This window comes from Schistocerca cancellata, chromosome 6, assembly GCF_023864275.1.
Source record: "Schistocerca cancellata isolate TAMUIC-IGC-003103 chromosome 6, iqSchCanc2.1, whole genome shotgun sequence".
Taxonomy (NCBI): domain Eukaryota; kingdom Metazoa; phylum Arthropoda; class Insecta; order Orthoptera; family Acrididae; genus Schistocerca; species Schistocerca cancellata.
This window is the reverse complement of record NC_064631.1, coordinates 106,777,930-106,794,563: the sequence shown is the minus strand read 5'-3', so window position 1 is coordinate 106,794,563 and position 16,634 is coordinate 106,777,930. Positions and strand designations below refer to the sequence as shown.

At 39.3% G+C, this 16,634-nt stretch overlaps 1 protein-coding gene across 1 annotated transcript in view; it reads left to right on the top strand.

Moving 5' to 3' along the window:
* Positions 1–16,634, top strand: part of LOC126088175 (methyl farnesoate epoxidase-like) — a 153,778-nt gene that overhangs the window by 118,040 nt on the left and 19,104 nt on the right. The window contains exons 5-7 of the mRNA XM_049906299.1: positions 2,062–2,307; positions 13,042–13,147; positions 13,396–13,576. Of these exons, the coding sequence (XP_049762256.1) occupies positions 2,062–2,307; positions 13,042–13,147; positions 13,396–13,576 (533 nt within the window). The remainder of the gene's footprint in view (positions 1–2,061; positions 2,308–13,041; positions 13,148–13,395; positions 13,577–16,634) is intronic.

Below are 16,634 nucleotides of genomic sequence, written 5' to 3'. Positions count from 1 at the left end.
AATTCACAGCCGCGCGTCCCTCACGACAATCTGAAATCACGATTTCGCCGAAATGGAAAAAGTTGTTTTACTAAAAAAAGCTCTCACTGACGAACCGATGCACTCACAGCGACACAACTTCGCACACTGACTCAGATGGCGTGACCGTAACCGACACTTGGTCGAACAATGGGTTCCCCCACTCTCCCTCCCCACCGCAGCCCAATACCTGTTATTTTCGCGTCCCCGCCCCCCCTCGTACGTACGTGGAAGATCATCTGAAGTATAGCAGAAAAATAATTGCTAACAGATTTCAGATAAATCCGCAGTAATGTGACCGTGTAGTGCATAACAAAAGTTACGAATATTCAGTGGAGGACAGGGCGGACTTGTTACAAAAAACTGGTGCTTGCACGTTTCAACGATGCTCGACACAGTTCACAGGATGTGCACGATAGTGAACGGCTGCGTTACATATGCCAAATTGCGCGTGACATAGATTACAGTGATTTCAAGGGAAGCAGTGGATGCTTGCCTAACTTCAGACAGTGCTACAGAATTGGAAAACATAAGACAACTAAATTTTAAACAAAGTATCAGTTTCGTGTACTAACATAACATCGGTTCCCGTCAGATCACCAAAGTTAAGCACTGCCAGGCTGGGCTAGCACTTGGATGGGTAACCATCCGGTCTGCCGAGCGCTGTTGGCAAGCGGGATGCATTCAGGTCTTGCGAGGCAAACTGAGGAGCTACTTGATTGAGAAGTAGCAGCTCCGGTCTCGGAAACTGACATACGACCGGGAGAGCAGTGTGCTGACCACATGCCCCTTCATATGCGCATCCAGTGACGCCTGTGGGCTGAGCATGACACGGCGGCTGGTCGGTACCGTTGGGCCATCCAAGGCCTGTTCGGATGGAGTTTGTTTTTGAGTCAGCTTGGTGCGAATTCGGCCCGAAAATTTGTAGATGAGATGAACAAATTTATTCCATAGTTCAATAATGAACTTGTTATCCACTTCAACCAGCTGGGATTTGAAGAGGTAATGCATGTGAAAGGAACGCTGCAAATTAGAGGTACTGAGAAAACTGTATCAAGGTCAACTAACATCATTAACGCATTTCGTATACAATTATGCCGACTGTTAATCTGTACGGTAATTTGGCTGGAAAGTTATTTGTTGTCCTGTGACAAGTTGAAGGTGCTCTGCCTCCAACAGTTCTTTCTCGCGTGCATTATCGTGCAAGGACAGTAGGGAATATTTATGTCACAGTGAGCAAGAGTGGGAAAATGGGCGTAAGAGAACTGCTTTTGGCCAATAGCTGGTCAAAATAACGTGCTTTTACTTGATTGCTGAACTACATCTAAAACTCATACTCCTTTAGAGCAAACTACCCTTCTTGTAGAGTGTTTGACATTGCAATTCGTATAAACTAGAACCACTGGTCAAATTCAGCCTCTGGATGTTTGTTTTCTCCATACCTATACAACATATTATCTCACTATATGCAGCTACGCCTTATAGAATAGCCAGTTTTACGGTAAGCTCCTCGTCAGATTATATCTCATTCGGTTGCATTCCATTAGTTCTCATCAGCCTGTTACACCAATATGATTCTATATGTATTCTTTAAGAGTAGATTCCTGTACGGTTCGTAAATCTCAGGGAATTTGCCCACAATCTTGATGGTACGGATCTTCGTGATCACTGCTGCGTGCCATTTTTCATTCGGTGTTCATCGTGCAAGTTAATGGTTTGTTTTGAACATTTCCTGAATGCCGACAATGTCCATTTTGTGAAGTGTAATACATACATCCCATAGAAGGTTGATCCCTGCAGCACCCTGGACTCTCATTTGCTGTCGACCTGTTGCACATGTTGAGTCATCAGCAGCTAATATTTTTCCTGACACGACTGGTAACACAACATTTTCAAATGAGCCGCACTGAAGATTGAACTTGCGACCTCGCACTCAAATGGTTCATTGTTCGGAGGACCGAGGGGACAACTGCTGTTGTAAAGGATTTTCACTGTCTCTAGCGAACAATATCTGCACTTTCGTGACTCTCTTGAACTTTTCAGGTAACTGAACTCTTCGGTATCCACATGGTGAACGTACTGTGGGCCGTGGCGGCTGGGTCGCGCTTCGAGAGGCACGACGCGCGCCTGAAGAAGCTGCTGGAAGGCGTGAACGAAACGTTCCGGTCTGGCAATCCGACGGGCAGCGTTCTGAGGCGCCTGCTGCCTTTCATGACAAAGCTGGCGCCCGGCTTCACCGGCTACACCAGGGAGGTCGAGACCAGGACGCAGCTCCAGGACTTCATTCGGGTGAGCGGCTGCACTCGCCACAAATCACTCTTTGAGCTTATTTTTACGTGGATGACTCAAGCAACCAAAAACGTCTGAAAAGTCACCATTTCCGCCACCGACCGTACCTACTTCTTATTTCCCACGATTGTCCAGTTTCATATATTATTCCATTTTCCAGCGGTAGTAGGCATGCATCAGGACAAGCCACACACCAGCATATGGCGAGCAAATAAACACTATTTGATCAAAAAGTATCCGAACATCTGTTAGTGAATGTTAACATGGAAGTGTTTACGCGCCCCAGATTAACCAGAAAATTCGAGAAAAACTCGGGAATTTTTTCGTCCTGGAAAAACTTGGAAATTTTCTAGAATTTCGGGAATTTTTCATTGTTTTAGTTTTCAGCTAAATTTCTGTAATTTTGGCTGGCAAGAACTGATTCTCTATCAAAGAATTCTACTTTAGCCCGCTATTGCAGAATAACACTGCAGTAACGGAAGATAAACGAGAGAGTAACAGCAAACTAAAACTTTAGTTGCAAAGAAAATGTGTCATTTACAACATCAAAACACAGAGCATACATAAACATTTGCCGACATTTTGTCAAAGGCTTTAGGATAACACTGCAGTAAAAAGCATAAACTAGAGAATAACACCAAAATGAACTAGAGTTTCAAAGAAAGTGCGTCATTTACAGCAACAAAACACAGTGCACACCAAACTTTGCTGACAGCAAAATATGTCAAAGGCTTTAGGACGAAGACTATGGAATACTTCGTTGCAACAAACTTATTTCGATGAGCGTGACGTCACAACTGCCGAGATTTCTAACAGCTCGCGAGAAAACATTGCGAATGGTGGTTTATAATGGTGCTACTCAGAAATATTCAGCTGTTTCGATTTAACCCTTTCAGACCTGGTGGTCACAATTGTGTACATAAAGTTTGTTCACTAATATTTTGCTGACAAGAAATGTCAGGTGCATCCAAACCCACTGTGCACATTTGTGTATGTTTCTTTTAGCCAAGACAGCCATACTCCAGCAGCTGCTGCTCTCTTGTGAGCTGTCTGTGAACCACATAGTAAAATATACTCTCTGGTGTTTTCTCTGTGGGGGAAGCCATTACTCGTTAACTTTATTGCTATATAGTCACATTGTGGGTATTGTTTATGAATGTTTTGTGTGGTTTCCTTCTTTTGGAAACATTAGACATTCTTTCAGTGGAATTTATCGGCAATTTCATTCGGCTCATATTTGTGTTATGTATCAGATAAGATTAATGTATACATTTGTGTACAACAGGTCCTTAATGGTGTAAAATAGGAAAAATAACCTAAAATGTGTCTCAGCTATATTTGCATGGCTGTGGTAGTTATGTGTGGCAATTTTTCCATTAATTTCAGTTCTAGCAGCAAGGAGGAGAATAAGTGACTTGTACATATGATTTTATATTGCTGGCTTTTGACTTACAAATATGGATAAGGAATATCTTTCTGTGGAGAAAGATTGGGACTTGATTATGGACATAATTGAAAATGGTGGCGTTGCTGACATTAGTTTGAGTGGAGATGAGGATGGCAGTGTACCACTTATTGAAAGGCAAGCTCCACAAATAGTAAAACGTGTTGGAGCAAATAAAGTGGACGTGAATGATGTGTGTAGGGACACCATATCTGAAGATGAAGACGATGGAGAGCTGGTGGATGCTGAAATGAACTTTTTGTGCAATGAAAACAACCCAGAATTGAATAATCTGTGTGACAACATAATGGTGACACCTAAAGAGTCCATAAAATGGAAACAAAAGCCTCTAAGTACCATTGCAGAAACATACAAAGCTCTAAATTTTGAAGAATCTCTCTTGTGTTCTCCAATGCAATACTTCAAAAGATATATAACAGATGATATGTTTACTAGCATGGCAGCACATACTCATATTTATGCATTACAACGAGGCAAATCCTCATTCTAGCAGACAACTCCTCAGGTACTAGAGATGATATTTGGTTTGCATATGTTGACTGGCACCTTGAAATTTCCCAGATTATGAATGTATTGGGATACAAGCCTGAAGGTAAATGTGTTTTGGGAAAACATGTCACGAGACAGATTTTTAGAATTATGAACAAATCTACACTTGGTGAACAATCTGGAAAAGTCACCCAAAAATAAATATAAATTTTACAACGTCAGGCCAATTTACTCAGCCATTCGAAAATGGTGCAGTGAACTTCCTATAGAAGAGAATGTTAGTGTCAGTGACGGGATTATTCCTTTCACTGGGAAGTTTTTTGCAAAGCAGTATGTCAAGGGGAAACCAAGACGATGGGGAATCAAAGTCTTCACATGAAAAGAGTGGAATAGTGCATGATTTCCTTTTGTATCAAGGTGCTACAACTGAACCAAATACCACATACTGTAAAAAATTTGGATTAGGTCCTGCTGTTGGTTTAGAATTTTCTGTTCCACTCTCAAAAGGTAAAGGTCATAAATTATACTTTGACAACTTCTTTTCACCTTATCATCTGTTTCAAGTTTTGATATCTCAAGGCATCAATGCAGCAGGTACTCTCCGTCAAGACAGATTTGGAAAGAACTTGCCTTTTTCAGATGATAAAATAATAATGAAACAAACCAGAGGTTACTGAGAAGAAATCACTAGTGCTGATGACATTACTATGTGTAAGTGGTTGGAGTATAGGTCAGTTGTATTGTGTTCAAACTTTGTTGGTAAAGGCTCAGTGGATGAAGCTGAGCGTTGGGACAAAAAAACACTATAAATATGTGAAAGTAGAAAGGCCTGAAATATTGAGAAGATTAATCATGCGATGGATGGTGTGGTACTATTTGATCAATAGATAAGCTATTACAGAGTTTTCATCAGATTTCAAAAATAGCCTTTCCGTGTGATTTTTCATGCTGTTGACTTTGCCATCGTGCAAAGTTGGTTGGGATACAGACGAGATGCAGACAACCTGTCTATCCCAAAGAAGAAGCAAATGGACCTTTTTTCCTTTCGTATCAGGGTAGCAGATGGATTGATACTGTGCCAGAAGAAGGTGACTGATGAAGGACTGGCTTTAGACATGAGAGTCATAGCAAGAAAAAGAGGAGAATTATGACCAACTACAGAGATACAGTTTGATTCCATTGACCATTTGCCTTTGCATGATGTAGGAGCTCCAAGACGCTGCAAATTTCCAAAATGTACAGGGTGTTCTAGAATTCAGTGCAGAAAATGTAAAGCACATTTATGTCTCCAAAAGGACAGAAATTTTTTTTGCAGTTTCATACGAAACCTTAAAATCATTGTTTTGACCATTGTTGTTTAAATAAGAACTGTAATTTGGAATTATTTTTATTGTTTCTTCTGTTTTAAAGTGAAATAAAGAGTTGCATACTTGATCCATAGTGTTAACCTCTATAATGTATGACATGAAGCCCGAGACCCGATGAACACAATTGTGTACATTAAATATCTAGAAACCTAGAACTCATATGAATTTTTTTCTTAGAAAAATGTTGTCAGGAGACTCACCTGAATGTAAAAATGATGTCAGATATTTTTTTAATAAGTAAATAAGGAATCAGGTCTGAAAGGGTTAAGCTGTGCTCTTAGGATCCTGCCTGGCCACACCCCTGGAAAAGACAGCAAAATTTTTTTTTCGACCAACAGTGTATGTGAAACAGCTTTTCTTGCAGCTGTACTGTAAGTATATTAATTTCAATGATTAACTTTTCTTATTTATGTGTTTTCACTGCTTAACAGTGATGTTGCTATTGGCTCACTGCATCACTTGCCCTATGCTCAGAATATCTGCTATAATTTACTTTCGAGATGATGTGACATGACTGACAAAAGCCCATCTCAATTACAGTGCTTCGAAAGCTACCATGCTGTATTTAGTGGAATTTGAATTTATACTTTCGCAGTTCGAAAATATGCAGTGTACACGTTGCTGCTCATCAAGTATGTTTCCAAAACGCGTTGTTTTTTGTCGGGTTTCGTTTCCTAAAGTGGCAGGAAGTTCTACGATGGTGTATAAAACCTTTGCCATTCAAAGGACTGATAAGTTTTGCAGATCTGAGGGAAATTATATTGTCAATCCCAGTGTATTTTCACTAGAGGTAAAGTGTATTTTTAACCAGGAAATCTGGGAAAATTCGGAATCTTTTTTCTTGTCCACATAACATTTTTGACAGCTTGAATTCTGCTGGAGACTATCTGAGGAATGGCATCGCATTCTTCCTCAAGCACTGAAACCAGAGGATGTAGTGATGTAGGACACGGGTTTGAACTGAAGTAGAAGCTCTAATTCATCCAAAAAGTGTTCCATTGGCTTCCACAAAAAACCTAATCAAACTAACATGACAAGCGTGAGAAATTGGGGGTTTTTGTTTGGGGACAAACTAGATATTAACACACGCCACTACACCAAACGACAAAAAACCCTAAAATAACAAGACCCCACACCCTTCCCAAATTCCACTACACACAAAAATCCACTGGAATCGATCGCTTCCTTTGACCTATTAGGTCAACAGAAACAACCGATACCACACTATAAATCTCAAAAATTTCACCACCACCACACTTAATCCTACCACAAAAAAACACCTAGAAAATCAAAATTCGTATCGAACTCCTCCCTTGGTCTATATAGGTCAACAGCAACTACTGATACCTCACTGTAAATCTCAAAACTTTCACCACCACCACACTTTAAAAAAAAAACCACCTAGAAAATCAAAACTGCAATCGAACACTTCCCTTTACCTGTTATCCTTACGACATCTTCGCAAATAGCCGGAACTTTAGTAAGTCTCAGTTCTTCACGACACTCTGAACACTTCACAACTTCAGCCTACAGGCCAAATAGCTGAAGAAATTTTATTAGAGACAATGCACTGACCTCCATCATTACCGACTACCAAAAACTGTTGACCTTATCAGTCATATCCATACCTACCAAAGACATAAACAAAGGAATTTTCCAAAATTCACACACGATGAACAAAAAGAAACTACAATAACGTCAACATAACAAAAACAAAATCGTTAACTCACTGAAAAATATTCTGCTGAAAGCACAGTCACCACCGATACCACACACTTGCAATGCTCCACGCAAGTGAACCCCATACGCCACATAACACACTACTCATAAACACACCACCAGAGAAGACCACCGACCCCAACAATACACCACCTATAAACACGCAACACATGCAAACTAAACCAAAAACATCACCTAACACACAACACATAAACACACCACCAGAGAGCACCACCGATCACATCAAAAAGACACCTATAAACATGCCACTCTCACAAACTAAACTCTGCGCCGTTGTGACGTCACACACCACAACAGCCTTACGTCATGGGTCAAAGCCGATGGGTGGGATCGGACGCTTCCATCGACTCCCATTGCATATAATGTTACTCATCACCCCAGATTCCTCATTTGCAGTCATCTGTTGTCCAACGGCTTCGCTCTTTACCTCAAGTGTCACTTAACACTGACTACAGAAATGTGTGGCTTATGAGGACTGGTTGATCACTGTACCCCAATCTTTTTAACTCCTTATCCACTGTAACTCTGCTAGCTGAACTCACAAGTGATTTCTTCCCCTAATTTCATGTGACTCTTTTATGACCACAATTCTTGACGGTCCCTGTCCGTTAGTGCATGAGATCTGCCTGGTCTCAGTTTAGCTGTGGTTGTTCCTACACGTTTCCTCTTGACAGTCGCATCAGCAGTAGTCAGTATGGCAGCTTTGAATGGTTGAAGTGTCCCTGATGTACTTGTTACTCAGGTGACATTCCGTAACCAATCCATGTTAGAAGTCACTGAGTCTCCTGACTGACCTGTTCTGCTGTTACTGCTTCGCTTCTGGAACATAGCACTCCACACCTCCTTTTGTACTAATGAGTCCACCTCTCTTGACATTTAGTGGTCGGGTCCACATTTCATAGGGATGTTCAGATATTTGTGATTGGATAGTGTAAAACATACAACAAATAGTCAATTTTACACACAACACCTACTGGTCAAAAATGACATAACAGTGGGAAGAGACAATAATTACAATCGTCGACAGAAATTTTGTCATTTCAGAAATTTTCTACGTCTGTGGTACCGCCTGATGGAAAGTAATCCATCAGAAAGGCCTTTCCTGTCATTTCAAATTCAGTTTCCCAGAAGATCTAGGCACCTCCATCTCTATTTGCAACTTGACAGTTAACTGATTTAGTAAGTTTCTCTCTTGCAGGTTGGATTAACACGACTGTGTTTTATTACAAAGAACATGTCGCTTCATTTAACTTGATGTTGCAGTCGAGTTCATTATCAAAACTTGTCAACGTTTTACTGTGAAGTTGCTCCTTTACCTAGGTATGGTATCTCTTCTTTGTGCGTGTGAACAACTGAATTAAAATGTTCCATTATGTCAATGGCACACAAAATAAAATCTCCCTCTTCACGCTAATCAGAAGTTAATTTTGCATGATAGTAATAAAAGACAAGTCTACTATAATTCCATTTATTATGTTACTAGGACCCTCCACTGGTTTCACATAGTTAACAGAAAGGTATGCAAAACTTAAGGACGAAAGTAGCTTTTACATGATGTTTTGCTACAGAGTAAGGTAGTTCAATGAAATTTTGACCTTACCTAGAAAGGACTGCCACAGTATTGTACAGAATGTAACCAAAAGAAATTTGCAAATAAAAATGTCTCGTTTATTTGAAGACTATAATGACACTGAAGTCACTGTGATTTATGATGGTCTCTTAGACATTGCCAATGGCAGGACATTGTTCCTTATATCATGTGTGATCAGCACAGACAGCAATGTGTACTCTGCAATATACTCCCATGTTAGGCACAGGGTTGTCAAGGAATTCTTGTTATTGGGTGTTACATTTCTTCACCAGCACTGTCGGCAATGGCTGGATGGTCATCGGTGCACGTGGTTGTGTTGCAGTATACCTCCGCAATGCACCCTGCATGTTCTCAATTGGATTCTAGTAGGGGGAAAGGCAGGCCTGCCCATTTGCTGAATACCTTCTTGTTCCGTGAGCTCCTCCACCAGTGCTGTTCAATGCGGTCGGACACTGTAATCCATAAAATGAATCCAGGACCAAGTGCAACACTGAAAAGACCCGCATTATGAATTACAGTGTCACAATAACGTAAACTGCTCAGTGTACCATGTTCAAAGGTTTGGACGTCAGTATGCCCATACAATATTATGCCTCCACAAACCGTACAACTGGAGCACCAAAACTTATGTTCCTTGCTTCCTTACATGTTGCCATCTCTCTCCACATGAGTATGCCCAGAATTACTGCTCAATATGTATCCACTCCCATTCGAGGAGACCACGCAGTCCCATTCCTCATCCATCCAGTCCCTATGCTTGTGGCGCCATCGCAAATCTTTGAACACGGTACATTCACTGGATGACATTACTGTGACACTGTGTGCATCTTTTGGGGGTGCATTCTGCTTGACTTCATTTTTATGGATCATAATGTGCAATCAGATTAAACAGTGCGAGAGTAGGAGCCCTTGGAATGAGAGAATACTCAGCAAGTGGACTGGCCTGCCTTTTTCTCCAACTTAAATCCCATCGAGAACGTGTAAAATGCATTCTGGAGAAGTATTGCAACATGCCCACATGCACCAATGACCATCTAGCAGCTGTCAACTGCACTGGTGGAGATGTGGAACACCCTACCACAAGAACTCCTTAACAACCTTGTGGCCAGCATGGGAACACACTGCAGAACATGCATTGCCATCCATGATGGTCTTACACACTATTAATACCATGTCCTGCCTTATATAATGTCCAGTGGACCATTATAAATTGTGGTGACTTCAGTGTCAGTGCTGACTTTCAATAAAAGTGTCATTTCCGTTCATATTGCTGAGTACATTTTTCAGTTACATTCTGTACATTAATTCTTTGTATGTGTGGTCCACATTTCATCTACCTCTCTTATGTGAGTGTCATATCAAGAAAAAGTTACCCCTGCCCTGCCCTGTCTCTAATTGAAATATTGTTAAACAACTGATAAAATAAAGTTCAGATATCAGTTCTGTCAGAAATTTCCAGACACAGGATTGGTTAAAGTTAATTGTAGGACATGGAACCTAAAACAGTTTTTGCTAACACTGTTTGGAATTTCAGTAACAAAAACAATACTCATCTTTCTGTTTGCTGCCATAGTTGATGTTGATGTATTTCTGCATTTGTCGATGACTCTCCACTTCGTCGCTGTCAAGATCAATCCCATTTACATGGTAAATTCAAGTTCTAAGGCCTCTGATTTTTTTTCTAATCAACTACTCATCCGAAATCGATGAAACTGGTGTTACTTCTCAGGATCACGCAGGTATAGTCCCATTATAGGCCAGACACCTTGTCTGGTGTAGCAATGGTAATATGTGTACACAAACGTTCTTAGTGAATCAGTCTATCTGTTGCTGAAAACCATGTCAATAACCCTACAATAGTTCCTGAAAATACCCTTCACATACAGACAGGAAAATACATCAGGATACTTAGATTTATAATATTTCTAGACTTACAAATTGATACCAAACATTTCATTTTCTCATTCTTTTTTGATTGATATAAGAATTTAATACTTAATTACTACTAATTGCTACTGAAATGACTTCTGTAACAAATAACACACAGACCACACTATCAAGCATGCAGGAATGTGCACATTTTTTTGAGGAATATTATTCAAATTATCCAGTTAGGGTTATTGTATGTCTGGAATTAGGCTGGACAGTTGTGATTTTTTAGCACTGTCAAGTAAAGTCAGATTGCTAAAATGTACGAGAATTTTTTTTTTTTTTAGACCTATAAGCTTGACATCACATTTTTAAACATTCTCTTATGATTGTACCTCTCTCAGCTGACGTCAGAGTAAGCACTGATACAGACAGGTAGGCATGGCTGCCAGTTGTACAACAGCTTTTCACTTTCAGGGTGAGGTCACTGGGGTTAGGTTCGAATGTTTAAAACCATCTGTACAGTGATGTGTAGGTTAAGCTCAGGTTTCTAATTCCACCCTTAACGTGATGATTAAAATGATGTAACAGAGGGTTAAAAATTTTAAAAAGTTGCATTTAAATCATTTAATTGAATAAAATAGTGATCAAAATCATTTCGATAAATATTTTTAAAAAAAGTTCAATACCTGATAAAATTCTGTTGAGAAAACAACACATACCATTTTAAAATGAAACATTTGTCCAAGACCACAAAAATACTGAAAATACATCAACACCACACAGCAAACATCACTACTGAACTGAAGCAAAGAAGTTCAATTAGAGACTCTGCAGTAGTAGCGTGAATTTCTGTTACATTATTGGTCACATGGGTGGCAGTTGTCAGCGACCATTGTTTTCAATGTTGTTTTAAAAATGAAACAAAAAATGTAAGATTCTACTAATAATTACTCAGCACCACAGGTGATGCACTATGTTTATTGTAATGTCCACACATTATCTATTTTAATGAAAACAAACAAAAATAAACTTATACTGCAGTAAAAATGAATAATGAGTGTCGTTTGTGTACTGCAGTACTTGTATGTAAGCGTCACTAATACAATAGTTAAACCAGTATTTCCAAAATTACTTCCTGATACATGTATTACTCAGTCTGCACTGTCCAAACAATTGATGCAAAGTGCCTTCAAATGATCACGGCAGGTCTGCCTATCACACCTAATACATCACTTTCTTGTTAATTTGCTCCGAGATCTAACTCACTCATAACATCTTCCTCTTTTTCCCTTTATTTCCCCTTGCAGCCTGTTTACACTCTTTTCCACTCCAAGCGGTGAAAGTTCATGCCTCCTGATCTGCCTAGACACCAGTTGTCCTCAACCTGTCTATTTAGGGTCTTGTAAGTTCCCATGCAACATTGGTTAGGACAGTAGCGCTCTTCAGTGCTTGATCTTCATTTTTATTGAATTTATAAATATAAATTGCATTTATTGCAGCTAAGTGTAGTGGCTTGTAGAACACTATCATAGCCCAGTGCCTTGTATTTTGAGTCTCATCATTTATTTATTTATTTATTTTATTTATTTATTTATTTTTTGAGACAGCTTGTCAGCAAAATCCACACCAACTTTTATCATGTTGTAAAATGGTACAATCTCAGGCTTTTTCATGTCCCCTGTATCACTGTCAATAAATTCGTCATGGTGCATCGTAGAAATTACAAGGACAGCTTTATTCTTCTTGTGACAGTACAACAACAAGGGTATTGTGTGAAGCAATGTGAAGCATATTATACAATATGAAGTATAAACCCAATAATATAGACATTAAACACTGAATAATAAATAAATTATTTGTCAGAATAGAAATGGAAATGGCAACACCAATAGTGATGTGATTGAAAATTGTCAGTCAGAGCACACAATGTGGATAAACTTATTTTTATACTCCATAACACATTCAAACGAAGATGATGAAATATTGACCTTTAAAGGGGACTGTACCCCCCCCCCTCCCCCTCTTTTCTGAAGCTATACAAATGCATATCTGTGGACAACTCATATGGGCAACAACATAACGAAAAGGAAATCGCTGGCTGACATATGTCACCCTTGCGACTATTCGAGGATTAAACATCATAAAGAGAGAAAACAACTATGTACTTTATCTTATCATTACAACTTAATTGATGTCTTGTGTGTGAACAGGAAGCAGTGCACCAGCACAGGGAGACTCTAGATGTGGACAATCCACGAGATTTCATTGACGTTTACCTGCGGGAGATGGATGCATCCAAGGACCCTACATTCACAGGTTAGTGAATCTTGTGTGAAAAGCACTAAACTTCATGCCTGTAAAGCCATTATCATTTTTACCATACAAACATGCTAAACAGTATTGTGCACACTTTTAAGCTGAAAACTATTCTTGGCTGTACTTCTCTCTCTTGCTCTAATGCTATTCATATGAGTACCAGTCAAAATTGTGGCATTTTTTAATAGATGTGACAGCAATCCAATGCACATCGTGTCAAAGTTATTTCTTCTCTCTTTTTCTTTCAGAGGATGGACTTGTGGCCACTGTATTCGATCTCTTTGGTGCTGGTGCGGAATCAGTGTCCAACACGTTGGCATTTGCTGTGATGTACCTAGTTCTCCACCCAGACGTGCAGCAGAAACTGCACAAAGAACTGGATCTCGTTGTGGGGCAGGCCCGCAGGGTCTCACTTGAAGACAGGCCACAGTATGTTGCATTAAGTATATACAAAGTGGTATTCAAAATTTCCAAAAGTTGTTGTTGTTGTGGTCTTCAGTCCTGAGACTGGTTTGATGCAGTTCTCCATGCTACTCTATCCTGTGCAAGCTCCTTCATCTCCCAGTACCTACTGCAACCTACATCCTTCTGAATCTGCTTAGTGTATCCATCTCTTGGTCTCCCTCTACGACTTTTACCCTCCACGCTGCCATCCAATGCTAAATTTGTGATCCCTTGATGCCTCAGAACATGTCCTACCAACCGATCCCTTCTTCTAGTCAAGTTGTGCCACAAACTTCTCTTCTCCCCAATCCTATTCAATACCTCCTCATTAGTTACGTGATCTACCCACCTAATCTTCAACATTCTTCTGTAGCACCACATTTCGAAAGCTTCTATTCTCTTCTTGTCCAAAAGTATTTTAATTAAAATTATTATGTCTCACCTAGATCTTATTCTGCATCAGCTCCATTCCAACATTTCTGCTCCTTCTAAAATAGGATGTTTAGTATCCTCTGCAGTTCCACTTGTAATTCTTTCATTGTATCAAATGTTTTCCCCTTCAACTTTATTTCATCTTTGGGAAAGGAAGAACTCATATCTCCCATGCAACAGTGGCAAAGTAGGTAGTTTGGCACCCAGCATGGAGTTTGAACTTGTCACCCCACCCTCACTTTGGAAATTTGGCAGCTTGCGAAAATATTCTTAGATGTGGAATTACTACTATGATTCCATCTTGAAAAATATCACTATAATTGTAAACTAAACATTTTACAATCGTTGTAAATTCTGTTTATGAGGTTTTAATCAGACTGCTGAGGCCAAAGACAGCAAAATAACCTGATGTAAGTCACATGGTTTCACAGTGTATATCAGTTTTCATAGAAACTTGTGAACTCACTTTCTGCACAGATCAATAGAGTGGTATAAGCAGTACCTTAGGTTTAAATTCACAAATTCTTGGTTGAACTCCTAAACACATTCCAGGTACTGTAGCAGCATTGTCTTAAATTTGTCCTGAGCTCATTGTTCTATCCAAACCATAAGACATTTAAAAAATATTTTCGGGCCTCATGCCACACAATGTTGCAAGTTCTGTTACCCCACTGGAGCTGGTACCCAGTGCAGATCGCTCCCCACACACCCCCTAGCTGTGCCACTGACACAGAGCTACACCTGTTGAACATGGCTGATGCAGAACAACTATCTTCTTGTTCTTAGTCAAAATTTCCTTCTGTATGTTGTCATGCATTTTCCTGGTAGAGTACCCAGTCATTTATACACCACTTCTCAGGACATTTTCTCCTTATCTAATTCCTGAAACATCTTAGAACATCACAGTACAACACTTAACTGATTGCCTGACCAGGAGGAAAGAACTCTTTCTGAATAATCCAAATATATATATAAAATGAAACAGATCAACAAGAACTTCATATTACTCTTGACTTGTCAAGCTTTTTTTAACCTAGGTGAAGAAGGATTCTCGAACTACAACAATTGTTGTTTGGCTTCAGGGTTACAGGGACAACCATCAAAAGAAAGTTTGGATCATTATGATGCAGTTGTTTAAGTTCCCTACAGATTTCCACATGATGGTGCTTCTGGTTATCTTGACACAGTCAAGACATAAACTTCTTGTATACAGTTCTTCTGACAGACTATGTTTATAAGTCCATAACTTACTCATAAGGTGTTGCTGAGATATTGGATGATCTTGCAGAACCAGATCAATCACTTTCTGAACACCTTCTGGTGTGATGCCAAATGGAATAATCATTGTCAGTTGATGTTCACCAATTCCTCAGATGCTTGTTACCAGTTGCAGGTCTATGTCCAACCTACAGCATTGTCTCCAAAACCTTACTTATACAAATGAAAGTGTTCTACTCCTCTGAGAGGAATTCCTTAATACTATAAAAACACTTATTGCTGAGGAACTCCTTCAAGGCAATTTCAAAGCAGCTTTCACTTAAGCTTTTTAATCTTTTTGGAAGTTTGTTATAAAATTTGATCCCCATGTAATAGGGGCTCTTGTCTGCACTTTTTGTATCATTTCTTTCCAGGTGATAATCATCATCCCTCCTAGTATTGTACATGTGCACTTCCCTATTTAGATGATTGTACTGCTTGTATTTTAACATCAGCTGAACAGTTCTATAAATATATAGTGATGGGAGTGTTAGTAGTTTCTTAATTTTGAAAATTGCTTTGCAGGACTCATTATATCTAAGCTTACATATGATCCTAACTGCCTTTTTTTAAAGGATGAATACCCTGTTTACATGCTAGGCAGCAGCACATCCCCATACTTCAATTCAGTATGTGAGTTATGGATACACTAAAGCATAGTAGATTATACTCATTTGCTCATATTTAAGAAATTGTGACATTGTCCACATTGCATAAATTTATTTGCTTAGTTTTTGGCATAAGAAATCGATATGATGCACCCAAGAGAGATGCTGGTCTAACATTACACCAAGGAAGACGGTCTGATCTTTCAATTTTATCTCTGAACCATCATAAGACACAACACTTCATTTCACTTTATCTTGTTTGTGGTGTATTTGAAGTTCCATTAGATTTGTTTTATTGATGTTTAAGTTTAAGTGATTGTTTTTGAAGTAATTCTTCAGTCCAAATAAGAAACCATAACAATTTTAGGCCAAATCGTTTGTAGCGTTGCTCTTGGGGGACGAAAATAAAAAGAATTGTTACTTTTTTTTTATGTCGAAAATGTGAATATTTTGGTGGGCCACTTGGCAACAGAATCAGGGATTGATTACACTATTATAATAACATACGTTGAGCATTAAATACCTGAATAAGAGCAGCATATTGATATATACACTCCTGGAAATTGAAATAAGAACACCGTGAATTCATTGTCCCAGGAAGGGGAAACTTTATTGACACATTCCTGGGGTCAGATACATCACATGATCACACTGACAGAACCACAGGCACATAGACACAGGCAACAGAGCATTCACAATGTCGGCACTAGTACAGTGTATATCCACCTTTCGCAGCAATGCAGGCT